Raw genomic sequence first — 27,730 nt, 5'->3', positions numbered from 1 at the left:
GGGACTTGGGGAACTCTCACATATTGCAGGTGGTAGTGTGAATTGCTAGGAATGCTTTGGAAAACAGTTTGGTCTAACCTAATAAAGTGAAATATGCACTGACCCAACAATCCAGCAATTCTGCTCCTCAGAATAGACCCTGAAAAGCTCTTGCACACAAACACCAAAAGACAAATATGAGAATGTTCCTATCAGTATTGTTGGTAATAACAAAATCCTGGAAACAACACAAATGCCCATGGACAATAAAGTGGATAAATGAATCAGGGCATACAGTGCAGCAATAAAAATGATTAATACACCAACCTGCATCAAACGGATGAATTTCAAAAACCTAATGATGAGTGAAAATAAAAAAACAATCCCAGAAGCATGCAGAAGTGTTATTCCACATACATGAGTCACAAACCAACCATGGGCCCCATACTTGTATGATAAAACTATCAAGGAATGGAGCTGCAAGCCACTATCCTGAGCCAACTAAGGAACAGAAAACCACATAGGGCATGTTCTCACTTCTAAGTGGGAACTAAATCATGAGAACCCATGGACACACAGAGGGGAACAACACACACTGGGGTCTATGGGAAGGTGGAGAGTGGAGGGAGGGTGGAGATTGGAGGGTGGGAGGAGGGAGAGGATCAAGAAAAACAACTAATGGGTACTAGGCTTATTATCTTGGTGATGAAATAATCTGTACAACAAACTCCCACAACACGAGTTTACCTATGTAACAAACTTGCACTTGTACCACTAAGCCTAAAATAAAAGTAAAAAAAAAAAAAAAAAAAAAAAAAAAGACATTGGCTTGGGATCCTCTAAAAGAGTGAAATACATGTACAGTGTTTTAAAAATATGAGGCATAAATTTAAAATTTCCATGCTTAGATACAACTTGGCAAAACTTCAGACACATAAAAAGAAAAAAAAATATATCAAGGAAAGCGAGGGGCTTCTTAGCACACAATCAGGAGAGTGTTTAAGTCCCTCTGTAGGGGAGACATGGTCAGGGTGAAGCACACAAGGGCTCCTTGATATTTTTTAAACTGATTGTGTGTTCATGAGTCTTCAGGTTATTAGTCTTTTAATTGAACATATACATTGTAACCACGTGTAGCTTTCAATTAAAAAATAATTTTTAAACTGGCACAAATAGACAGTAGTCACTCATACAGAGCCCTGATGCTTTGTTTCTGCGGAATCCCAGCTTCCAACCCATCCCAGGTCTGCAAGCTAGCCCAGAGGCCAAGAAGCGACTGCCGTGCCCTGGAGATGCCCCTGGGCCCCTGGGCCCTGACTTCCAATGCCAGCCCATGCAACATTAGCCAAGTTACTCCACCCATCTGTGTCTTCATTGAAAATGAGTGCCTAGCAAAATACCTGGCATGCGGCAGGGATTCCGTGAATATTTGTTGAATGAATGAGTCAATGATATCTAAGAGCTCATCATAATTACAACCTTCATCCAAATTTATTCGCTAGAGGGAAATTGTGGATACAGCTACTAGCACATCCCCACCCCAGCCCCTGCCAATGCATACACACACATGAATATCCCAGCATTTGAAGTGGCAACTCAGAAAGTTCTCCATTCTTTTCGATCCAAACTTTTGGTATTTTAATGTTGCAAATTTTCTCTCTCAAATGTCATCTTCTCTTTTGTTTTTCCTTTCACTATCACAACAAGCATACAAGTATTTTCAGTGGAATTTTACCAAATGGCACATCTTGTAAACCATATACATACCATCTCCTCTCTCACCCTTCTGCCAAATTCTGTCTTGGAGCCCATGGCTTTTCCTGTTCTGATCTCTAACTCCTGACTCAAATGCCCAGTCCTCAGGCTCTACCTGGGGCAGGACATTCCTGGGTTTAAAGGGAGGCTGATGAGCAAATGAGGAAGAATCAAGCCTTGCCCCACAAAGGAGGAAGCCTATGTGTGATGCTCACTGAAGTGACTGCACCAGCCTAAAGCATGTCATGTCCCTTCCAAACTACCTCCCTTTTTCTTGGTATCAACTCTGACTGGTTGGGGACAGCAGCAGGAAGCTAGAGCCTAGTAAGTCCAAATTACAGAAACAGAATGATGCCTTGGCTAAACGCATGGGTACTAAAGTCAAAAAGAACCTTTCTGAGCCTCATTTTCGTCATCTGTAAAATGTAGCAATAATCCGATCTCAGACGGATGTTGGGTGGCTAGAGTGAAGTAAAATACATAAAGATACTTGCAGAAGCATTGAAAAAAAGTAGCTATATTCCCAAACCACTTCTGTTTGACTTTGGAAAGAATAGAACAGTCTTTACACTTAATTTGCTTTTTAATTGGGCTCATCTGCAGCTAGTGCTGCAGTGAGTCGGGGGGAGGAGGGGCTCTGAGGTGTTCCAGAGGCACTGTTTGTCTTGGCTATATTGGCAATGTGTATCTACCCAGAAGTGACACTGGGACAGGCCACAGCCAGCCATGCCAAGGGAGCAGCCACACTCGCACTCCGAGGGCTGAATGTTCTGCATCAAACAGCAGATAGGCTGAGCTGCCTTGGCTCAGGCACGTTGGAAATGGGCAGCAGCTGGGCTGGGCATGAGGGGAAAGCCAGGACGAGCACTGGGCACTGAGTTAAAATTTTACAGAAAATGTGTAGAGGCAGAAACCAAGCCTCACTGCTTGTCATATCAGGAGGCCGATGACCAGGGAAGGCAAAGGCAGGAGGTCCTGCACAGAATCCAATAAAAGAGTTCTCTGGCCTCCAGCAAGCGGAGAGCCAGAAGGGCTAGCACCCTGGACAGCGCCATGAGTACACAGCTCTGAGGCTGTCTTCCGACTGAGAACCCCACCTCTGGGGTTCTCCACTCACCTCCACCCTCCAGGTCTGAACCAGTAAACATGACAGGTCTCTGCCAATCCCTCTCTTGCACCATGGAAGCCTCACAGACCAACTATGGTGTTTTCTGCTGCTGAGCCTACACACAGCCTCAGAATCCTTCCCAGCACAGCTCCCAAGCAGCCTCAACCAACCACCTACAGTGGTCCTCCAGATGAAAGTTACTGGTCACTTGGCAACTTTATGGAATTACTGATAAGGAGCAGTCTGGTTGGAAACTAACTTCAACCCCACTATAGGCAGCAAAGGTGTCCATGTCAGAAAAGAGGAACACAGCTTTTGGTCCCATTGTAGATTCCAGGTGGAGGAGAGAAGAGGGGTGGGGAAGTGTATCTGCAGAATAAAACCCGTTTCCTAGCCTATACCCCTTCCCTGCCACCTCATATTCAGAGGTCAGACTATCCAGTACCCTTGTCCTTCTCCCCATTCCTCCTTTGTCTTGTTTGAAAATGGCTTGAAAACTCTATGTCCCCATCCATGAATGTGTCAAGGGGCTACTCTGTGCCAGGCAGCATGCAGACAGCAGGGCCATTGTGGTGGGAAGTACACAGCCACTCTCCTGGACTTCACTGCCTCACCAGGCAGTCCAGCACTCATGGAGGACCAGCCCTCATGAGAGTCAGGACAAGCCGAGAGCAGGCTGAGGGCAGGACGAGCACGTCTGCGAGAGCGTGTAACCAAGCTGCCAGCTCTGTAGGACAGGTGGGGCTCAGGAACATTTTTCTTTGTGGACCTGCATCTTGAGCAGAGTGAGGGTAAGGAGTGTAATCAGAAAACAGGACTTGGGCAAGTGCCACCAGGCCTTGTTCAGTCTGCAGGAGTCACAGGAGCACAGACGGGTGGGCAGGCTAGAGAGCTGATCACCTGCCCTCCCAGCAGCTGAGGTTCCCATCAAGGTCGCCTTCCAGGCTCTAGAGGAAACCTGTGTCTGTAGGCCAGATTGGAAACACAGCAATGATACTCAGAGAAAGTGGGGTGGGAAGGGCCTGGGCACACTGGATCACAGCACCCCCATCCCCGGCAGTGTCCATGCCTCTCCACAGGGCCCAGCCTCAGAGCAGGCTGGACTTTGGGGTTGAGCCACCAGCCCCAAGGGCTCTCAGGGGAAGGCCTGGCCCCTGAAAGATCCCTGCAGGCAACTTAGGGCTCTTACAAAGCCTCCAACTCCTCCCCAAGGGCCAGGGACTGAGCAGGAGTGGGAGCGTGGGAGGGAGAGGCCAGGTCTTGGACTGAGTCCAGTTCGGGTCCCACCCTTGTCCCCATCCACCTCATTTTTATTTCAGCACAGTGACTGTTTGCGCTTTCAATTCTTCCTGGAAGACTCCAAACAGTATATTTGCTCAAGAGCTGGGGACAACATTCCAGTCTTAGAGAAGAAGGGTATTTAGGCAAATGCAAACATATGCTGATTTCTTTTCTTAGTTACATTCTTGGCAAAGAAATTATATCACCCAGAGACAAAATGGGACTTTCGAAGGTCCACCCATTCCATCCTGGCACCAGCCGTGGGGCTGCCAACCCTCATCAGTCTCCCACACCCTCTAGCATGTTATGGGGGTGTCTGTGGCTATACAGAGGTAGATAGGGATCCTTGTGAAGGAACTACTCTGTATCCTGACTGGTGGTCACAGAAATCTACACATGTGATTTTTAAAATGCATGGCAATAAATCCATACCTGCAAGATCACATGCACTACTGAAATATGAACAAGGCCTATGGGCTGTATCAAATCCTGGTTGTAATATTGTACTACAGCTATGCAGGATGTTACCGTGGGGGAACCTGGGTGAAAGGCACACTGGATCTCTCTGGGTTGCTCCTTATAATTGCATGTAAATCTAAGTTATCTCATAATTTTCAAAACAAATTGTTTAAACACTAAACATGGAAACCATTCTATCTCAGGATTACGACTAGTCTATTTTTACAGAGCAGTCATAAGAAAACCTGAAGGCATTTCTCCAAAGCCCATTTTGTGGTTTCCTAACAAGAAAATGATGATTTTTTTTCATATGAGAGGACTTCAAAGAAGCCATGTCCAGCCATACCCAGTGTCCTCAACCCACCAACCCCAGCCTGGCTCCATGACACTCAGGGCATTCCTCCCCCTGACCTTTGCCCCAGCCTGGAACCCTGAAACTGAAGGCCGATTGGGATGGATGGAGGCAAGGAGCCAGGAAGGCCTGGCAATCGTCCAGTGTGAAGGGCACTCTTTGGAGAGGAGGCCTCCAGGAGGAACCATGCTGGCCGGCCTCCACCTGTGCCAGCACACAGCCCTTTGGATCCCTGCCAGCAGTTTATTAATATTTTATTGAAACCTCTAAGATGATTCAAACTTCAGCCATCATGATAAGGTGTTGTTGCTAGGCAACTCTAGTGCCTATCTATGTAGCTGTTGTTGCAGCTCTTCCTGACTCATGAAGCTTGAGGTTTGACCCTATCACCTAGAGACCCACTCAGCACAGACCACCCACCACCAGTCCAGGGCCCCACCCACTCTCTAGTCTCCCAGCATCTGGCCATCCCTGCCCCCGAGCAGCCCTGGCTCTCCTGCCTGACGACTCACCATACTCGCTGTCGTAGAACATGACGAACTTCTGCCAGCGCAGCTCCGTCACCAGCCTGAGCATGACGTCGTTGAGGCGGACGGGTGGTCTCGAAGCCAGTGTGTAGGCCTCACCATCAGGGCTGGGGTTCAGGTGGCAGGCAGTGCGTGGCGACCCCCCGGGGTTGCGCTGGACAAAAAGGTGTGGGATGTGCATGGCATCCGTGAGGGACTGCAGGGCGTTGGCAGATGCACAGCCGGTGGACGTGACCAAGGCCAAAATCCCCTGGGTCATGAGGTCACAGGCTAGAAAGAGAGGAGAGAGAGAGGAAGGGGTCAGCATCAGGGTGATGCTGCACCAGCTTCAGCCTGCAAGCCCCATGCCTGGCAGCTCGTGCCTGGGACTCCCAAGAGAGGCTGCCTCCCTCCAGGACCAAGAACCATCCTGGGCCAGGCCAGCGGTTTTCATGAGCACAGCCTCACTGACATCCTTGGTGAAAATGCCAACTAGACATTCTTGTACCCATTTAACATGAGAAAATAGAAGTCAAAAGGGGCAAAACCATTTGCCCTAGGCTAGTCAGGGAAGGATGGTAGAGTACGGATTCATCGCAAATCTGCCTGACTCCCCAACCAAGCTGTGAGATTAGCCATCCTGTTTCCTACCTAGGACTATAAGCCCGTTTAGAGCCAAAACGTCATTGTGTTGATCTGTGTATCCTCATGCCTAGCTGTGGGTGGAGAATACACTGTGTGCTCTACAACTGTTGACTGAACTGAACTGATTGGGACTGAACGGACTAAATGGCTTCCGAAAGTCAGGGAGGCACTTACCCGAGAGGACCCAAGATGCACGAAAAAAATAAAAAAGAAAAGAAACCCTAGGTCTTCTGGCCAAGTCCACTTGATCCATATCATAAAAATACTGGGCCAAACCCCAGATGAAGCAGTTGTTCCAGAAGGATTATTCAAAGCCACTTGACAATAACAAAGAAAGACGCTCCCGCCGCTCAGACAGTTACCACGGGTGCGGAGGATGAACGCAACGGATGCTCCAGCAGCCGCTTCTAGGGCTGACATGCTCAGGGGCTCATCTTTCCAAGCTCTCCTGTAACTGCAAGAGGCGCCCCTTGTAGCCATGTGCCTACACTTTTTTGGGATATCAACCAATTAATAGAAAGATGCAACTCCCAACGCCGCAACTCACTGCACCAGTTTTGAAGCAAACATTTCTTACTAATGGTTTATGCGATGGCAAGGATGTGCAGAAGCAGATGCAGTTTCAAAACACAGCCTGTGAATGGCAGCAGGCCATCTGCTGCACACGGCAGACTTTGAACGACTTTTGACAATGCAGTTCTTTCGGTCAAGAGCTCTTGGATTTATGTAATGCCTCAGATAAGGCTGGGAGAGGGAGAGAAGAACAGGGGAAACTGACCCCAGGGAGCAAGGCAGTGGGAAGCAGGGGAACATGTGGGAAGGGGAGGGTCCCCCCACACTCTGCAGCAGCAAAGTCCGGCTGCCCTCTGGGCAAGGGCGCTCGCCTTGCACTGGCATGAGCACCAGCAGGACGAGAAACCAAATCCCATGGTTCTCTCCTCTTCAAGGCCACCAGCAAGGGTAGCTAACAAGAGATGATGATGTCTTGTGAATTTCGCAGCCCCCTAGATGCCCTGGCCCTCTCCTACCCCAGCTCCAGTCTGCTGAGTTCTCTCCTAAACAGAAATCTATTGCATGTCTTGTTTAAAGCCCCGCTGTGCCCCCGTTTTACTTTAGCCGTAGGGATAAAGTAAAAGTCCACTCCTGAAAAAGTGGTTTTGCAAGCTCCCAGGCCTGCAGCCTCACGCTCCTCACCATACCCTTTTCCGCTACATCCCAACCAACTGCCCACCCTGGACCCTCAAACTCACCTCTTCAATCTTGATGCTCACGCTTGCTTCAAAACTCAGACTCAGCATCCCCAGACTGGCTCATGACCCTTTTGGCATGATCCCCCTTCACTGCACTTCCCTGTCATGGGCCACATGTTGCCTGTGTTACTGGCTGGTTCTCTAGCTTGACCCCAGGTTCCAGGATGACAAGTGTCATGCCTGCTGTGTTCACCATCCTTTCCCAGACATGTGCTAAGCCCAGTTCACAATAGGCAATAAAGACTCGTGCAAGAATATCATGCAAGAATTTCCATGGCCCCGGTCAGTAATTCCTCTCTGGGTACCTGTCCAAAAGATAGGAACAGCATTCAATCCAAAACCATTCAGAGGACACTATCCGTACTCTTGGAATATTACTAACGATCTAAAAGATGCAAATAGGTGAGTGGTTATGAAAGGGCCCCATTTGCTGAAAGTATATACAGCCTTTAAACTACTCAAGAAGATACTACAATAACACGGGAAAGTGCCTGTCATAAAAAAGTAGGTGAAAGTGATACAAAATTGCATGTATTTTATCAATTAAATAAAACGTCAGCATGCATGAAAGAAAAACCAGAAGGAAATATTGCAAAATGTTAAAAGTCACTGCAATTTAGAAGAAACCTGAAAGTGGTCTTCTTTCTTTTCTATATTTTGCCAAAATTTTGTGACATAAACAGATAATTCCTTTTAAATAGAAAAATAATCCTCTGATAATGGATAAGTAGGAAAACTACATAGGAGGAACGACTATTGTGTGAGAATTCCCTCTGTGCCAAATTCTCCTGGTGTCCTTTGTACATGTGAATTCACAGTATTCTCAGGACATTTGTGTAGAGTAGGTATCATTTTATCCATTTTCCAGACAATGAGATGTGAGGCCACACAATGAACACTGCCACAGACATGGGGAAAATGCTTCTGAGAGGTGGCCATGTGAAAATACCAGGGCACAAAATTATATGCTACTATGATTACAGCTAGGCAGAAAGCACACCCATGAAAACAGCAAGAGAAAACACTAAAGGCTAAGGCGCTACGACAGTGCATGGATATTTTTTCTTGTGTATGTTCTCTTTAATGCCAATACTATACATTTTTAATCTTAAACAGCAATTGTATAAAATAAACTGTATATCCCTGGGACGTAAATTGTCCAGGAACTCCAACGCTCAATTGTGGAGTTCTCCCATCCCAGGACTCCCATGGAGAGTCCTCCTTGCAGCCCTCAGTCACTTTTGGCTCTTGTTGCCCCACCTGCCCATCTCCCTCCCAGGTCATCATCTGTCCTCACTCCATATATGTCAGGTTTTGAAGTTGCAGAATGTCTCTGAGCCTCAGTTTCCCCATCAGGGCATGCATGTCACTGGCTCCTGCCCTCCTTGTCTCATACATACATTTGGTATCCCTGCCTGCCCCCCCGACAAGCCAGCCCCTGCCCTAAGCACTATTAGGGGGAAAAACAGGAGGACCACAGGTCCCATCTTTGAGGAGGTTAGGATCCACCGAGGAGACAGACTCTGCAACTCAACTGGAGGAAAGAGAGAGGAAGCTCCCTGCGACACAGAGGAGGGTAAATTCATTTGCGGTCGGCACCAGGGCCTCAAAGGAAGGAAAGGATTTAGAACCTTTCAGGGTCTCCCTCAGGAAGAGCAGCACAAGGTGGGTGCAGAGTGACAACGACATAGAGCCGGGCAGAACCCTCACCAGCTACCACCTCACCAAGGGTGGTGGGAAGAGCATTCGGATCTCACGTTCACCCACGTTCCAGTTTTGGCTCCTCCAGTCAGTAGCCACACAGCCACGGGCATGTCCCTTTCTAAGCCTCCATTTTCTATTAAATAGGAATAAGAATCTCTACCCAGCAGAGCTATGAGAGCACTGGCTTAGGACGCGGACAGCAAGAGCCAATGCCTCACAGTGCACAAGATGCTGAAGAGATGTCAGCCTCCTGCCCCTTCCTTGGACATCCCATCTCTCCATCAAAGTCATGCCCAGGATCTTAAGTATTAGTAGTCTCAGGCGAGAGCCATCTCGCCCTCCCCATGGAGGTGGGTGCTGCCGGCCCACCCCTCATGGAGCCACCTGCAGCGTCGTAAGCGCCAGGCCTCACAAACAGGGTGGGTAATTAAGGCTGGAAGCCTCTCCCAGGCGCTAATGGAGAGGCCCGATGTGAGTCAATTTCCAATCCACTGTGAATGGCCTGCTAATTGGGGCACTGTTGAAATGATGGTTATTTGGAGGCTTCTAACATAAAAATAATAAGATCAAAATACATCAGATCAAAGCCAAATCAGCTATTAGCTTAATCAAGGTTGTGTGTGACGGGATGTTACACAATGCATGCCCTGGTTGTTGTGACAGATGCTGAACCCCAGGACCGGGACTGGCCACCTGCCGGAGTCCGGGGCCTGCCCTGGTCACACACTGGGACCGTGGGTGAGGGCTTGTCCTCTCTGGGTTACTGGTTGGCTTTCTCTTTATTTCTTTCTGTCTTTCTTTCTTTTTCTTTCTTTCTTTCTTCTTGGGGGGGGATCAAATAAAGACGATGGCTCCCTCTTCACAGGGCTGCTCCACGTGTGCCATGAAAGGTCTTTATATGTGGACGGTCATTCATGCTGCCTCGCACATAGTAGCAAATCGAAAGTCACCACTACCTAGGATGATGCTCAAAGATGTTTGTACAGCTCTCTAGAGGATAACAGCTTTTGTTATAATTCTTTGCCTCCATATTATATGGTCACAAAGCTGATGTCTCCCTTGATTACAACACAAGCTTGATGGACTGATAAGGGCCCCCTGAGAATGACCCATCCTTCAGCTGAGAAAGTGAGACAAACTGTAATGAGCAGCTTCCAGCCTCCTCACCTGCACCCTGTGTCCTGGGAAAGTGGAAGGTCTCCACAAAAGAAAGGGCTACTCACAGCTCAGGGGCGAGGGTTGGGGGCAGTCAGCATTCCCAATTCAACTCCACCATCCATAGTCACATTCCCACCTGCTTCCCTGGAGAAGATGTTCACATCCCACCCACACAGGCAAAAATTTTCCAGACAGCAGACTCTCAGGGGTGGGACATGTCAGGTGAGGTACTGGCCACTTCACAGGACAAACTCTCAGTAACTCTCACCTCAGGTGAACTTTCTGATTTCCTGGTTAAAAAAAAAAAAAAAAAAATTACAGCACAGAGAGTGCTAGTTGCTTGGCCAGGACCACACAGCCAGAGAGCAAACAGCAAAGAGAACCCCAGACCACCAGGCACCTCTATATCCAACGCTGCAAAGAGAAAGTGGCCAGCAGGGACAGAACCCAGGATTCCAGGCTGACTCTACCCAACTGTCCCTGGATAGAAATCTCCAGGGCAGCTCCCAGCTCAGTGCTGGCCCCAGGGAAGGAGCAGGCAGGCAGGAACAAGGCCTGTCTCCCCTGAAAGTAGATCCTTGACTCATCAAGTCACTGGGTGCCTGTAGGTGGGTGCTGGAGGTGAGAGAGGTGCCCCAGAAATTGAGGTCATTCTGGGCACCATCACTAATCCATGCCCACTATTCTCCATCTCCATGGGGATTTCTGGAACATTCTCAGAACAAGGCTGTGAGAAGCAATACCCCAGAAGGCATGTGTTAGAAGAGACTCACAGTTCCTGGTGCCACCCTCTGGTCATGACACTGGCCACTGCCAGCTCAGCCTTTCCCTCTGTCAGGTGCCCTTGAGGCATCGCTCCCAGGCTTGCTCACCCTGGAAGAAGATCTGCCCATGCAGCCCCTGCTACTCTGAGGTCCCAACCCCCTCAACTGGCAACCCCTGTGTTAACCGGCCTCTGGGTGCCACCTTAAAGAGCAGCAGGATGTTTCCAAATGGATGAGGCAAGAGAGAACCTCCACCTGGGGAGAAATGACCGGATGCCCTAACCTCAGAGGAACCTGGCAAGGCTCAGCTCCTCTCCGTGGGCAGCAGAAAAAACAGCCAGGCTCTGGGCAAACCCGGGCTCAGCCCTGCCTGCCCAGAAGGAATGGTCTCTCCCCAAGGGAGTCCAGCACCTCTGCCGACCCCCAGGCTGCTCCATGAGCCACCTCGTTCCTCCAATAATCTTAACCTCCATGAGCACCCACCTGCCCCCAGTCACCCTCATTATCTGTACTCTTCCTTTCTTCCTTTACATGGGAAACAGCTATATTAATATTTGAATTCCAATGGCTAATGCTTCAAATTAAGGTAGCATTTATAAATACTTTAGAGCTGATGAATAATTGACCAAATTTAGTATTGTCATAACTCATAGTAAATAATTGATCTATGGAGAGTAAATACGTTTCATCTTTTATTAAGACATTTAAAAGGTAACCAAAACCATAAAATGGGGGGTGGGGAATGGCTGGTGGTGCCGTAAAAGGCCAATGCTAGAGCTTGGGCCCTGGAGTGAGCTGGTGCTCCTGCCCCTCCTGCAGAAGGTGCCTCCCTCCAGAGCACAGGACACACACTTGACAGGCGCCGTCCATCCTGTCCCACAGACTGTGTGTTTCAGTGATTCTCTGCCCACTCTCCGACTTCCCAGAGACCTGCAGCAACCCCACCTCCTTCCTTGGAGCCTGCTTTCCTCCTCTCTGGTCACTCCACTACAGACTCCCTCTCTTTCCTTATGTAGCTTGGCTGCTGAAATCCTAACTAGGAGTCAACTCAGAGTGGATCAACCTGCCCACACTCTTCTCCACACTGCTGGCAAGAAGTGGAGGGCCACAGAGAGCGCCACACCCTGGCAACTCGGTGACTTTGGCCACATGGCAGCCACCCATCTCAGCAGGGCTCCCACGCTGACACCTCTCTACCACCTCTCTCCCTGTTCTTCTTGAACCACCCAGGTTTATTCCCCAAGTTCAACGAATGATTTACAGCCTTTTTCATGAATCAGAAGACATCATCACAAGCAATCTCCCGTGACTTCCTGCCTCCAGAGCTCCACACCTCCCTGTCTGTGCTGAAAGCTGAAGAGAGAAGTTTCTCCTAAGACTGGTCCCTGCTCCTGAGCTCCGGCGGCTCCCTCCTCTGGCCTTTTCCTACACCCAGATCCATCATCTATACCCTCTCTCTATGGAATCATCAACCTTCCTTGCATGTTTGACCCACCCTAAGCCCAGCCCTGTTGAGGGCTCCACCATTATTGCTCAAGCCCACAAGGCTCCCCTTGGGGTCCTGACACCCACCCACCCATCTGCCTGAGATCTCCAATTAATGAGTCCCTTGGCAGCTCAAACTTGATGCATCAGCACTGAGCTGCCTAGGGTGTGAGTCTGTTCTTCCCAGTCTCCCAACCTTAGTAAAGTGGTGCCCCATCCACCCACAAGTTACTAACCCTTCTCTCTCACTGGCCCTCTGCACCCAAGCCACCACCAGGCCTGCATGCTTTATCTCCCAAACATATCTTGAGTCTGTCAACTTTCCTCCACTCCACTGCCATCGCCTTGGTCCAGAACACTGTCACCTCCCCAATGGACCCTCACACCTCCAACCTCCCCACCTGTCCCAGATGAACACACTGTCCATTCTACACACTAGTGGACTGGCCTTTATAAAGCACCAACCAGACAGTGCTGTCCCTGCTTAAAACCACATGAGCTTCCCACTGGCCTTAAAACAAAATGCATACCCTAATGGCACCCACAGGCCCAGCATACTCCACACCCTATGCACTGCGTTCCAAGTAGCAGGCCTTTGTGTGGTAACTCAAGCGTCCCAAGCTCTTGCTCACTACCAGGACTCTTCCCACACTCCCCCCACTGCCTAAAGTACTCCTGCTATGTTTGTCTGGCTAATTCTCCTTCTCCTGTGTGCTGGGTGGGTAACCATCATTCCCTCTAGAGAACCTTCCCCATGGTCCCCAATCTTCCCTCACCATGGTTTGCCTTCACGGCACTAACCAACATTTGCCATTCCAACTGCCCAGTTGGAATGGCAAATGTTGGACTATTTTGTGTGGTCTCATTCTGCCCATAAGCAGAAGCACCTTCACTTCTTACCCACCCCCCGGATCCCCAGCACCTAGCACAGCACAGCAGAGCAAGAAACTACGTAATCTCTGGCTCACGCCTATAATCCTAGCACTTTGGGAGGCCAAGGGTGGGCGAATTGCCTGAGCTCAGGAGTTTGAGATCAACATGAGCAACATGGTGAAACCCTGTCTCTACTTAAAAAGAAAATACCAAAACATTGTTGGGCATGGTGGCCCATGCCTGTAATCCCAGCTACTCAGAAGCCCGAGGTATGGAACTGCTTGCACCTGGGAGGTGGAGGTTTTAGTAAGCCAAGATAGTGCCACTGCACTCCATCCTGGGCTACAAAGCAAGACTCCATATCAAAAAAGTGAAAGGGAAGGGAAGAGAAGGGAGGAGAGGGGAGGGGAAGGGAGGGAAGGGGAAGGGAGGGGAGGGGAGGGGAGGGGAGGGGGAAAGGGGAGGGGGAGGGGAGGGCAGGGCAGGGCAGGGCAGGGCAGGGAAGAACATAATCCTAACAACTCTGGAAAATAAGCACAACTGGAGTCCAGATTTCGTGGGTAAGACACAAAGTTTTCAAACTTGCCAAGGTCTCACAGTGCTCATGTTCACCAAAAGGTAAAGCCAAATCCCACAATTTAGAGAAGGGGAGCCAGTTCCTTAAAGGTGACACTCCCTCTAAGGAGGGGTTCACCGAGAGCTTGCAGAGAACCAAGGAGACAGTGAGGAGGAAAGAGGGATGAGCCTGAGGCCTGGCTCAGGCAGCAGCAGCTGTGCAAGTATCTCACCAGGAGCACCACCAGGCTGAGAGCCCCAGCCTCTCTGGCCTCAAGCTCAGCCTAGCCCAGGGAGGCCCAGGGAGGCCCAGGGGAGCACGGCCGAATGGTCCTGAGGAATGATGGGCTGTCATCCAGGGCAGGTGGGCAGCTCACGCAGTCAGGATGCACAAAGCAGACCAGGAGGGTGGGGAAGAGCTGGCAGCACCATGGGATCTCTGGGGCCTCATTCCTCTAACAATTAATGAATCAAAACCAATTCCCTACTCCTGCAGATTGGAAACACAGGGAACACTGGGTGGGATCATGCTCACTTATTTATAGCTCTCCAGCTCCTCATTAATGACTTTTACTGCTCCGCCAATGAAACGTTAGATTCCCCAGCCAGGATTCACATGGAAGCCTACACTGTCAAAGTTAAATCAGGACAGTGATGAGTCCTGGGCATGCCTGCACAGAGGAGTGTCTTGGAGAACCTCGAAAGGAGTTGAGCACTACAGCCTCCTGTAGCACTCCCAAGCCCAGAGAGCTCCTCCTGGGCATCCCCTCAGCCCCTGGCCAGCCCACAAGACGTCACCTCCTCACTCTGCCTTTGAATGTCTGTATCCCTCCTTATCAGCGAACTGGTCTCCCTGCCTCCCAGTCCTTCTTTCTCCAACCCACTCTACAGACCAAAGTTCAGCAACAAGCATGTCCTTGAAATATCAGCCATGCTCCCCACTGCAAGTGATCAAAGTCCAGTTTGTGAGATCCTCCACCGCTCCCCAGCTCCACACATCACAATGGCGCCAGTCTACTTGCCAACCTTCACATGTCCCATGCTCTCTACATGTAGACATGCCCATTCTAATCTCTATCTTTGCATGTGCTGATTCCCTTTTCCTGAAATGCTCTTCCTCCCCTACTTTGCCTTTCAAACTTCCACTCATTCCCCAAAACCCACCTCAAATGCCTCTTCCTCTTTGACATTATTTGACTTTCCCCTTGCTAGGCAAAGTTAACCATTCCTTTTCCTGCAGGTCCAGGAATACTTTATCCTAGCACACTTCTATTGCATATGTATCATATTATCTCATGCTTAATCCCTAAGGTCACAAGAAGAGAGGCTGAGGCCCATGGCTTTATGTATCTTCAGGGTCAGGGCCTAATGCAGAGATATTCAGAAGATATGGAATGATTGAATGAGCTGAGTGAAAGCACAGATACATCCATACTAGAGAAATCATTTAAAATATTAGTGTTTCAAGGTAAACGATTACGTCAGAGAATCAATGAGATGGGACTCATGTTAGGAATGAGGCAATGAAAAATTCTGTCTTGTCCAAGACTAGAGTTAGCCTTCAGCAGCGCAATGAGAAAAGATCTTGGAATGTGGGGCCTCCTAAACTTGGTTCAGAATCCAGTCCCTGCATGAATGAGTCAGGAGTCCTGGGCAATTCACTTCATCTAATTCTGCCCAAGAAGGAGAGAGTGTTTCGGCGTCAGAAAAGGAAAACAAGAAGCTTGGGAGAAAGCAACGATGCTGTCCTGAAGCTGGCAAAGGAAGGGAGAGACAAGCAGCCAGATCTGAGAACCCCTGGTTCCATGGGGCCCTGGGCAGGACAACTCGGGTCCCAAGACTATGAAGCACAGCTGGCTCGGAGAGGACGGAGACTTGGGCAGCACACGGAGCTCTCCGAAGAGCTCAGCTATGCCCAGGACATGGACTGAGGGGGAAAGAAAGGGACAGGTGTGGCCACATCCAGGAAAGGCTGGGGCCAGAAAAGGATCCCTAGGCTAACCAAGGAGGTGTTTCCAGCTCTGTTTAGAAAAAGGCTGAAAAAGAGGATAAGGTTATGGCAGTGCTCAGGGTGGGGCAAGGACATGCCTTCTGCTGCAGACAGTGGGAGAGGAGGAAGAGAGCCGTGCCAGGGCCCCCTCACCTAATCGCCGAACCGCATGGCCTCCCTGGGAAGTGGGTACTACTACCCCATTCTAGACAGGAGGAACAGGAGCAGAGATCCTAGGTTAGAGCATTGCCTAAAATCACAGTAGAGCCTGGGTTCAAACCCTGAGCTGTCTCTGATCTTAAAGTTAGGGGACCAGCCCAGGAGACAGGCCACTGTGGTAGCTGTGTGCCCTCAGGCAAGCCACTTAACCTCCCTGAGCCTCGGTCCCTCACCTGTAAATGGATAATAACAGTCCCCACCTCCTAGGGCTGACATGAGGATTAAATGAACCAATTCATGTAAAAAGTTTAGAATAACGTTTGGTATATAGTAAGTGTTCAAAAAAGGATCAACTTCTGTTGTTAGTCACAGCCCTCTCATATGGGATCCTGTTTTTAGAGACTCAGCCAAGTAGAGGGTGGAGGAGCTTGGGGCCAACTCCTTCATTCATTCTGGGTGGGGAGAGGTAGTCTCAGCGCTGTTGAGCAGAAAACTCTTGGCCAGACACCAATCATGGCCTGGCCCTAGAAAAGAGGCAGCCGGCTTCCCAGAAATTCCACATGCCTGCAGGTTTGGTGCTCCTGTAAGCAACACCTCATAAGCAATACCTCTTCAGAAGTGACTGGGCCATAGGAACAGAGAATGTCCACTGCACTCTAAAACAGGCTCAGGGAGGAAGCTACATGGTGGTCTCTCCTCCTGCCGGCCTTTGGGCCAGCTGGTCTGGCAACAGATCACTGAGAAGCCCCTGAAGGCCAGGTCTGAGGAACTGGAGCCTGCAGTTAGACTCCTACAGACAGGCCACACCACAGAGCCTGCCTCAGCCCTCCCCGCAGCCCTGGGCCACCAGGCCCGATCCCATGTCCAATTCTCCCCTACCCCACCTGCATTCGTCTCCTGAAAGATAAGAACATCCAGATAACAGGCCCCAGCATCCCTCCCAGATGGAGAACTTAGGCTCTGTGAAGTTTCTGGCTCTCCCTCTTCATCTCAACCTATGTCTGACTTTTGTTTTTAGCTTTCTCTGGCTGTCTCATCCTCCTTATCACTACTTCTGACTTTCTGAGTCTCGGTTCTGTGTGTGTGTGCGTGCATGTGTGTGTGTGTGTGTTTTCATGCACGCACCAGCAAAGGTATACACAGGTATGTAGGTGGAAATCACTCTCCCCACCGCAGCCGATGTCCTGCCTCCCTGGTAGGGCTGACTGCTCCAGAGCTCCTGTCTCTGCCAAGGCTCTCGTCTCCACCCCGGATTTGGAAGCTGACCAGGATGCCCCCTGCTAGGCCCTCAGCTGTCTAGTCTTTCCCCTCCCGGGGATTCGTGCAGCAGGAGCAAAACTCACACCTTGGCCAGCAGCCCTTCTAGGAAAGGTTGGAGTGGCCCACCCTGCCAGCCTCACCAGCCCCAAGCCCCAGGTCCAAGGCCTTGTACTAATCCTGCAGCATGGCCAGCTGACTTCCCAGGGCAACTTCCAGGCTCCAAGATACAGCACAGGGTCTGGAGGCTATGCTGTGTCCTCATCTCTGCACCTGCTTTTCCCCTGCCATAAGCTCACTGTCCCCTCTTGGCTCCTATCTACATGGTGAATCCTTATCATCAACCCAGACAAGTGCCTCCTCCTCTCCAGGGACCTTCTTGTTTACCCACAATCAGGACAACACAGGCCCTTCCTCTGATGTCACTTTCTGCTTTATATATGATTACAGCTCAGTGTCATTGACTGCTCCTGGGTCCCTGTTACCACCTGCACTGAGCTCCCTCAGGACTTGTCTCTCCCTAGCACCCTGCGTGAAGTGGGACCCCCAGCTCTGGATGCCTTGGAGCAGCAGGCAACAACAGGACAATGCGGGATGTGCATCATCCTGGCCTGGCCGTGGTCCACCCACTATCGCCAGGACAGCCCAAGACAGCTGGGCTCGCCAGGCAAACCATAGGCAATGGCAGCCAGTCATCACCCTATGGGTCTGTCTCTAGGGTAAGAGTCACAGCGACACCCACACCCACCTCACTCCCTCTACAACTGCCTGGGCAGGTCAGGTGGGAGTACATGCAGCCCTCTGTGCCGCTCCCTGGCCTGTCACCTGGTAGGGACCAAGACAGAAGCACTGGCCTGAAGCCTGCCAATGGGCAGGTCTAGCCCACTCCCTCAAGGGGAAAGTGCCACCCCTGCACCCCCAGCTGCGGGGCTCTTGACCCAGAACCCCCAATCCATCGTCCACCTTTCCTGACTCCATTACCAAGGGACTGTGCCCACCCTCCAGCATGAGTTCAATGCTGCCAACTGCCCAGTGGCCCTTAAACCAGGTATTTGGGCTGTAGGTCCCTCTTTAAGGGCCATCCCCCCACAGACGCAGACCCTGCCTCACTCTGCTCAGCCTAGTTGTTTACTGACCTTGGCTGCCAGCAAGCCCCCAACATGCCTTGCAGCCAAGCCCAGGGAGATGACCCGTGAGGGGCAGCCCCCCTGCTCCCCTTCTCCCTGCTCTGCATGCTACTCCCCTACAGCCCTCATCATGTGCAGCCCTCCCCGTCCCTGAGTGAGGGCAGGAGGGAGAGAGCTGGAGTGAGGCTGGGGAGGTGGTGGGGGTAAATGGAGCAGGTTCCCCCATCCCAGGTCCTTTCTGTTCTTTATATCCTTCTTGTTGTGATTCTTATGTGGCCAAGTGCAAGTGGACTGTTGTCCACATTTACTGGTCAAAATGCTAATTCCAGGGGACTGTGAACAGAATGAGGAAGAGGCAAAGTGACACCACAGAAGCTGAAGGCATCTCTTACAAACTAACTCTGTCCAGCCAGTCCACAGATGCTCCCCCCGGGAGGCAGCCTGGGCTGTGCAAAGAGAACGGACTTGGCAATCACGAAGCCCAAGCCCCAGCCCACCTCTACCACATAGCAGCCCGGAGCCTCGGTTGGTCATGCCTCATGCCTAATTTTGTAAAACTGGGGGAGGGCAGCGAAGAACAGGTCATGGCACCTGCACCACACACAGATGTAAAAATATAGCCACTGGCACAAAATAGATCTTGAATAAGTTCTAAAATGCTAATTCCTCCTCCTCAGGAAGTGTTCATTCATTCATTCATTTACCAATCAAGTGCCAAACACACTCCTTCTTGGCCCCTTTGAAACTGAAAACCATATTAGTGCAGAGGACGCCCAATAACACAAGAGAAAAGAGGCTGTCCAGACCTCTCAGAGAGATGGACTGGCCCAGCGGTAAGAGGACAGGTTCTGGCACCAAACTACCTGGACTTGAATCCCTGCTCTGCACCTTACTGCTGTGAGCAAGTCACACCTGCTCCGTGCCCTACCCTGAAAATGGGGTTATGATAGTCCTGACCTCATAGAGCGATAATGAGAGTCAAGTTAGTACTGAGGAAGCACTTCGACCAGCACCAGTAAGTGCAGGTAACTTACCACCCACTGCAAGAAGAGCGAGAAGAAAGCAGCCTGGCTACGTTCAAACTCAAAACCAAGCTAGGAGAGTGAGGTCTAGGCTGATGGTCAGACGCCTGGGCATGTCCAAGACCATCCTCTGCTCATCGGTACCACCTCTGAGCAGGATGCCCAGGTGCAATTCTACAGGTGAGGGGTGAGGGGGGGCCACACCCAGCCTGGGTCCCACATGGTGCAGGAGCTCTTCTCATTCACCCTAAGTTTTGCATGGGCTTTGTTTTCCAACACCTCATTGCCATCCTAACAGCCAGCATGACGGCACACAGCCTCTGAAGTTGTTGACATGAGGCCTGTTTCAGAGAATGAGTCAGCCAGGTGTTAGGGGTGCACCATGCACCCAGCACCAGCATCTGAGGGGATCACCCTGGGGCCAAGGGTCTCACAAGATGGAAAAGTGGATACATGTGCTGGCTGGCCCCCAAAGCCAGCTTTCTCAGCATGACCAATCCTGCATCTCCAGGAGGAGGCAAAGCCATCAAGACACAAGCCATGGCCAGTGCCTCCCTGGCCGTTCAGGCTGGCCCTGCTCCTAATATTTTCTGAGAAAGAGCCCAGCTGGCCCTGGGACATTACCATCTCAGCCCCTAGGTGCTTCAGAGCAGTCGGGCAGCAAAATCAGAAATCTCCTGCAGCCAGCAGGGATGAGAGGGGCTCTTTGCCAGTGATAATGAAAATTTTCACAGTAGCAGATGCTCGGAGAAAATTGAAAAATAATACAAAAAAATTTATAAACCAGAGAGGAACTTTAGAGAATCCTGGTCGGTAAGGCTACATTTTTCCCATCAGCACATTTTTAGGCACAATAGACAGATGGGGAGCCACCTTCTCCCAGCAGGTAATCAAATTGCCTCCCGGAAGCCCCCCACAAATCTCCCCAAGCACCCCATGCTGGGAACACAGAACTGAGGCAGATCCCAGCACAGGCCCCAGCAAAGGCTATCTGGAGAGGAAGCCAGGCTGTGCGCTGGGGAGTAGTGGAGGTCCGGCAGGTGGAGTGGGCGTGAACAGTCATGTAGCCTGGGGTGTCAAGGGGTCTTCACAGAGGACAGCAGCTGATGCTGGGGCACAGAAAGAGGAAAACCCAGGCCAGTGGCTGCTGTGAGCCAAGGCCCAGCGCCCTCCAGGAATGGCCCCCTCACATGGGGTGAGAGGTTGGGCAATGGCTGTTGGGAAGAAAGGGAGGGTGGAGTCCCCAGAAGTCTTTGGATGATCAGCTGAGGGGCTTTGTTTTGATCCCAGGAGGAGCAGGGAGCCTTGAAGGGTTTCGGAGCAGAAGGAGGACCTGCTCAGAGCTTACTTCTGGGAAGGTGGCCACAGGGAGGATGCAGCCAGAGGGCTAGAGGCAGAAGCCCCCTCCTACTCCTCCTCCTCCTCACTCAGCAGGAACGGGGTAGGGAGGGCAGGGGGTAGGAGGCAGCGGGAACAGCATCATGGCCATCACAGAAACAGGGGGCAGAGCCAGCTAAAGCATGAGGGGAAGAAGGGGACAGGTCAAGGACAGACACCAAGCCCCAAGAACCCCAAAGCTGGCAGGACTAGGCCAGGGCACCCACCACCCGGTGGCCCCCAAGGCTCCTGAATACCATCTCATGGCGTCATCCCAGGCCTAGAGGGAGGGCCACCACTTGTCCCCCACCCATTTGCAGAGGGGGCACCTGAAGCTTGGCAATGTGAGCTCTCTTGCCACGTATGATCCACTGCATGGCTAGTGGGGAGTGAGCTAGGCCAAGAACTCAGGCCTTCCAAGGGGCACACTCTGCCCACCCCAAGCCTGGGCTTCCAGGTGCCTCCCAACCCAGGGGGAGGGCATGGTCAGCCCTTCAGCCTCCAGTCAGCACCTTAGCTACCCTCAGAGGCTTGAGGGACTCAGTGCCATCTAAGTGCCCAGGGAAGGTGTGGTGGGAGCAGTGGGTCAGGTGGGGAGGAAAAGCAGGGCCTTCACCCCACTGTGTCCTGAAGAAGCCCTGTAGAGACCATGCATGTTGCAGGCCAGGCTGAGCTTAGGGGCCACCCAGCAGCTGGGGAGCAGGCCCGTTCACTGAAAAATGGAGGGGCCTCTGAAAGACGCACCCCAGGAGAGGCAGCCTAGCAACTCAGGGCAGTGGAGTTATAGGAGCCCCTAAGTGCCAGGGTCAGCCACTGGGACAGACTGAATCCAAAGGGGAGAAGGGGTGTAAGCATGGGCAAAACTGCATTATGCAATTCCCCAAGTTGGAGTGGACACAAGTCACAGAGCCCGAGCACTTCCCTGGAGCCCAGCTTAAGGGCGGCAGGGCACCCCCTTCCTTACCACCACAACACCAAGCCACTAGGGCACTAGGGCCAGTCAGGCAAGGGATAGGAGTGTCATGTGCACACCCAAAACAACACCGTCACCCCCTGGGGGGATGTGCGAGACTGCTTCCCCCACCCCACAGCAAGCTCAGCTGGGGTCATAGGGTCCCCACCCCACTGTGAACTATGAGCTCCTGGCTGGGAGAGGAGCCTGGGCATGTATGCTCCCATGCCGCTGACCTGCTTCTGAGGAGCACTATGGCATATCAAACCAAGGCAGGGGGGCTCTGAGAATCCCCCGAAAATACCACATACTGCCCATTGCTCTCTGCCTTCCCTAAGGGCCTTTTCCTACTGGGAAAGTGGCTGCGTGCGGGATGGCTGGGTCTGGAGGGCACAGTAGATTGCTCTGGTGCTCAGCTCCAGCCCTGCCCTGCACATGGAAGACGGTGCTCCCCTTCTCCACCCTCTGCCCAGACACCTTCCCTAGAAAGAGACAAAGGGATGACAGGCAGGAGGACACAGCTGCCAGGACACACACCAGAGAAGGAACAGGAAGCTGCGGAGCTATGGCTGGGGGCTCAGCCCCTCCAAATGCCCTGCCTGGTACGCGTGCAAGCACACCACCTGCAGGCACATGGCCCCCCGCACATGCACACATGGCTGCTCTGCACTGAGGAGGAGTTCCCATGATGGTGCAGGGAGCTGTCCCAGTCAGACCCAAGGCCACTGAGCCTCTCGGGACATTTGGACGGATGATTCCAGGCAGTTCTGGAGGTATGGGGAGGGGCTCTGAGGACTGCTTCTGCACTGTCTCCAACAAGGACAGCTCAGCTCAGGCTTTGAGGCAGGGGCACTCCCTCCCACAGGCTCATGGGAGTGGGCAATCTCTAGCCCAGCTTTGGTCTGCTTTCCAAGAAGTGACTGAGGTAGCACGGGCAGCAAGTGACAACCGCATACTGTGTCTCACCCAGGGACACACTGACACGAAGAAAAGCACAGGCCAACGGAGGAACCCCTCTTACAAACACAGAGCAAACTACTTTGTGCCTAGCAGCTTCCCTTCCTCACCTCATTTGATCCACCTGACAATTCTGAAGTAAGAAGTATTGTTACCGTTTCTCAGATGAGGACATTGAGGCTCACAGAGGCAGAGTCACATGCCCAAGGTCACACAAGAAGGCAATGGAATCTGAGTTCAAACTCAAGTAAGTCTGACTTTACAGACTCTCTTCCCACTCTACCAAGTGGCACAGATGAGAATCAAAACCACAGCAGGTGACAGACCAAGAACCAGCAGGTGATAGACCAAGGACCAACAGGTGACAGACCACGGACCAGCAGGTGACAGACCAAGAACTGGCAGGTGATACACCAGCAAGTGACAGACCAAGGACCAGAAGGTGACAGACTAAGGACCAGCAGGTAAAGACCAAGGGCCAGCAGATGAAGAACAAGGATCACCAGGTGATAGACCAGGGATCAGTAGGTAAAGACGAATGACCAGCAGGCAAAGACCAAGAATCAGCAGGCGAGAGACCAAGGATCAGCAGGTGATAGACCAAGGATCAGCAGGTGATAGACCAAGAATCAGCAGGTGATAGACCAAGGACCAGCAGGTGATAGACCATGGATCAGCAAGTGATAGACCAAAGACAACCAAGTGATAGACCAAGGATCAGCAGGTGAAGACCAAGGACCAGCAGGTGATAGACCAAGGATCAGCAGGTGATAGACTAAGGATCAGCAGGTGAAGACCAAGGACCAGCAAGTGATAGACCAAGGATCAGCAGGTGAAGACCAAGGACCAGCAGCTGATAGACCAAGAATCAGCAGGTGACAGACCAAGGACCAGCAGGTGATAGACCAAGGACCAGCAGGTGATAGACCAAGGGCCAGCAGGTGATAGACTAAGGACCATCAGGTGAAGACAAGGACCAGCAGGTGAAGACCAAGGATCAGCAAGTGATAGACTAAGGATCAGCAGGTGATAGACAAAGGACCAGCAGTTGGAGACCAAGGACCAGCAGGTGATAGACCAAGGACCAGCAGGTGATAGACCAGGGACCAGCATGTGATGGACCAAGGACCAGCAGGGGATAGACCAAGGACCAGCAGGTGATAGATCAAGGGCCAGCAGTTGAAGACCGAGGTCCAGAAGGTGACAGACGAAGGACCAGCAGGTAATAGACCAGGGAACAGCAGGTGATAGAGTAGGAACCAGCAGGTGATAGACCAAGGACCAGCAGGTTATAGACCAGGGACCAGCATATGATGGACCAAGGACCAGCAGGGGATAGACCAAGGACCAGCATTTGAAGACCAAGGACCAGAAGGTGATAGACGAAGGACCAGAAGGTGATAGACCAGGAACCAGCAGGTGATAGACCAAGGACCAGCAGGTGATAGACCAGGGACCAGCAAGTGATGGACCAAGGACCAGCAGGTGATAGACTAAGGACCAGCAGGTGAAGACCAAGGACCAGCAGGTGAAGACCAAGGATCAGCAGGTTAGACCGAGGCCCAGCAAGTCAATATCAAGGACCAGCAGGTGAAGACCAAGGAACCAGCCAGTGAAGACCAAGGACCAGCAGGTGATAGACCAAGGACCAGCAGGTGATATACCAGGGACCAGCAAGTGATGGACCAAGGACCAGCAGGCAATAGACCAAGGACCAGCAGTTGAAGACCAAGGACCAGCAGTTGAAGACCAAGGACCAGAAGATGATAGACGAAGGACCAGAAGGTGATAGACCAGGAACCAGCAGGTGATAGACAAAGGACCAGTAGGTGATAGACCAGGGACCAGCATGTGATGGACCAAGGACCAGCAGGTGATAGACCAGGAACCAGCAAGTGATAGACCAAGGACCAGCAGGTGATAGACCAGGAACCAGCAAGTGATAGACCAAGGACCAGCAGGTGATAGACCAAGGACCAGGAGGTGATAGGCTAAGGACCAGGAGGTGATAAACCGAAGACCAGAAGGTGACAGACCAAAGACCAGCAGGTGATATACTGATACTCCAAGTCATATGAAAGAAGGAAAACCTTCCTGCTCTCATCCCAGGCACATGTTCCCACCAACTGTACTCCGGTTTCACCCCTCCAACCTCTTGAACTCCCAGAATCCCCACCCTCCCAAGCTCCCACCCCCAACACTCCCAGCAAACACAGATGCACACACCTATTTTCTGCATCTGCTTAAATCACAATAGCATTGGTTGAAGGTAAGTGTACTGACTGGCTGAGTGAGCTCAAGCGTCCACACCTACCCAGGCAGAGCCTTACCAGACAGGGGTAAGCCTCCTCCTCCCCCAGTGCCTTCTTGGAAGGCGGCCCACACTCCATTCAGCTCATGAGAAAACAGACCAACCCAAGGCTCCAGGGCTTGGAAGTCCCCAGAGGAGGACACCAGGAGTCCCAGGCATGGGGATGCTGCCACCCACTGCCCTGCCACAGCTGGGTCCATGGCTGCTTCTGCTCTTACAGGTTCTCATGGGGACTGGGCAGGATGGGATGTGGGGAGCACACAAATAGGAGAGAAGCAATCTACTCTCAAAGATCCCAGCCCAGATGGCACCTGTCCTGCACCTCCATCAACCCCTAGGGGCTCTAGGAAGCTAGAGGGAGGTGTAAGCTGGGGAGACAGCCAGCTGCTATCCTTAATGCACCCAGGTTTCATCTCCCTCTACGCAGCCATCCAGAGCACTGGCCACTAAAATAAGCCCAGCTATTGACACACCAACATCCAAGCTCTCTGTCCCTTGCTCCTCACCCTTCAAAGTTCAAGTCAAGTGCCCCTTCCACCAGGAAGTCCCCGGGGCTTTCCCACCCTCACAACATCCAGAGCACAGCCCAGGCATTATCACTCGGAATCATCACCCTCTGTCTCCACCACCAGGCTGTGAGCTGTTGGAATTTAGGAACCGTGTTGAGGCCACTTCAGGGTCCCCAAGGCACAGGTGCCGGAGGAATGTTTACTGAAGGAGCGAATGAAACTATTGCATTAGATCAAGCCCAGGTGCAGAGGACTAGTTTCACATAGAAAGCATCGATTTTGCCCTATAGAACCCTGCCTCTAGTTTTCCAGCAGATGACCCTGGTGTGAAGACAGAGGGGCAGGGAGGAAGGTGGGGGCTGACATTTCCCAGCCCCTCCCAGGCCAGGGGAGAGCTGAATAGCTCACTGACTTGTCCAGGAGCCCGAGGTAAACCAGATTAAGAGCCGAGAGTCTCGATTCACTACTGGCATTTCTCCAGCCGTGACACCAGCCAAGGAAACTGCCCAGAATGAGCTCAGCACTTTTTTGCCTTAAATGGTTGACTTCTCGAGTGTTTTTTAAAAGGATATAACACCAAGGGAAGCAGTACTCAAGGCTGAGAATTACGAATATTTATAGTGTTTAAGCATAATCGTATTCAGATGAGGACTATATATTGCTCACTGCAATTTGCACTCTTCTCAAAGCATATATTTCTGCAGGGAAGAAGGCCCAATGGCTGGATGCCGGCCTGGAGACTGCAGGGTCCGGAAGGTACAGGGGAGGTGCTAGCGTCCCAGCTCCAGCCCCACTTAGGCATGAAAGACAGCATCTGCCAGACACCCTGCCCTGGAGGGGGACCAAGAAGGCCCACGGGCCCCAAGTTGTTGGGGAGAGGAGCAGAAAGATCTGCTAAGGACAAGCCCAGAAACAGACATCTCCCAGCTCTTTGGGTGACAGGATCCTTTTATAAAGTTCAAAACTGGCTCCTACATGAGGTAGCTGTACTTTGGTTTAGTGCCTGCTGCTGGAGAGGTCGTCATCACCACCTGAAGCCAACGTACCCTCAGCAAATAAACCTGCATGTTATTACAGCAACCATGACATCATGGCCGCGTGTGAGCATCAGGTCACCATCAAGGCTGCAGGCATTCGTGGGGTCCTGACCCCTTTCTACAGAGCTGGGGGCTTCATGGGGACCCACTCATTGGGGCTTTGGAATTCCACAGGCCCGATTCAATTAATAGTCACCTAATGAAGTTGACAAGACTCTGCAGGTGGACAGGTAGGCTGATGGGGCAAAGGGCAGAGGCATGAGAAGCAAGAAGAGAGTAAGAATGAAAGGGAAGGAGGACATCCCAGAAGACCTCAGAGCCATGCCTCTGGACAGGGGATCTTTCTGTTCCCCGCACAGACATACTGGGGATCCTACCCACCCACCCCTGACCATCACACATCATACACCTCACTCATATACGCAAAGCTATTGAAAAGCCACCTCCCTGAGCTGACACCCCATGAAGCAGCGGTCAGAGCCCACCCCAGCACACCCTCCTACCCCAGCATACCCTCCCACCTTCAGTGTTTCCCAGTGGAGTGGGGGTGTTGGCAGCAACAGGAGTTACCTTGGACAGGTGGACAGGAGCCCCAAGTCCCGACCCGGCCTCCTCACCCACTCCCTCCAGAAGCAGCAATCCCAGCAGAGAGACAGCCAGGCCTCCCCTCACCCACAGCCCCCTGAACCAGCCAGTGCTCCACCCTGAGCTCAGTCAGCTTGTGCACACTAATTAGGAAATGGAACCACCAGAGGATACCTGGAGACAACTGCAGGGAATTACCAGGCCTCAGCCTTGCTGCTTTCTCTGATTTGGTGCTGCATGCCCTGCTGGCATAAACTGCCCTGCAGTTTATCTTTCTCTACATTATCAAGCATCTACCAGAGGAGCCACCCTGAGCTGTGCATCTGCAACTGGTGGAAAGGGGAAGCCTCCGAAGCCACAGAGTCGAGAAAGGGAGCCTCCCTCTGATATGGGCCTGGGTGAAGCCACCTGCTCTGCCAGGGCAGCTTCCCAGTGGGGAAGAGGCTTGAGAGGAGGGACTGAGCCTGGGGAAAGGAGAAGCCTGGAAAGGTAGAGTTGAGAAAAAGAAGACAAAAGACAATGGCAACTGGGGCCGCCCCTCCCCTCAAAGGGGCCCTCCTGGGGTGGATGGTG

General features: G+C 51.7%; 1 protein-coding gene across 4 annotated transcripts in view; it reads right to left on the bottom strand.

The window, feature by feature from the left end:
- GRID1 (glutamate ionotropic receptor delta type subunit 1) overlaps positions 1 to 27,730 on the bottom strand; it is a 792,303-nt gene that overhangs the window by 628,900 nt on the left and 135,673 nt on the right. For 3 of the 4 annotated variants that reach the window (XM_005565260.4, XM_065520779.1, XM_015456100.4), the window contains exon 3: positions 5,447 to 5,731. The exons of the other annotated variant lie outside the window; for it this stretch is intronic. In XM_005565260.4, coding sequence (XP_005565317.2) covers positions 5,447 to 5,731 — 285 coding nt within the window. The remainder of the gene's footprint in view (positions 1 to 5,446; positions 5,732 to 27,730) is intronic. 4 annotated transcript variants of the gene reach the window in all.

The sequence above is a fragment of the Macaca fascicularis genome, chromosome 9, assembly GCF_037993035.2.
Source record: "Macaca fascicularis isolate 582-1 chromosome 9, T2T-MFA8v1.1".
NCBI lineage: Eukaryota > Metazoa > Chordata > Mammalia > Primates > Cercopithecidae > Macaca > Macaca fascicularis.
Note: the sequence above shows the minus strand (reverse complement) of the source record. Positions and strands in the feature narration are given on the sequence as shown.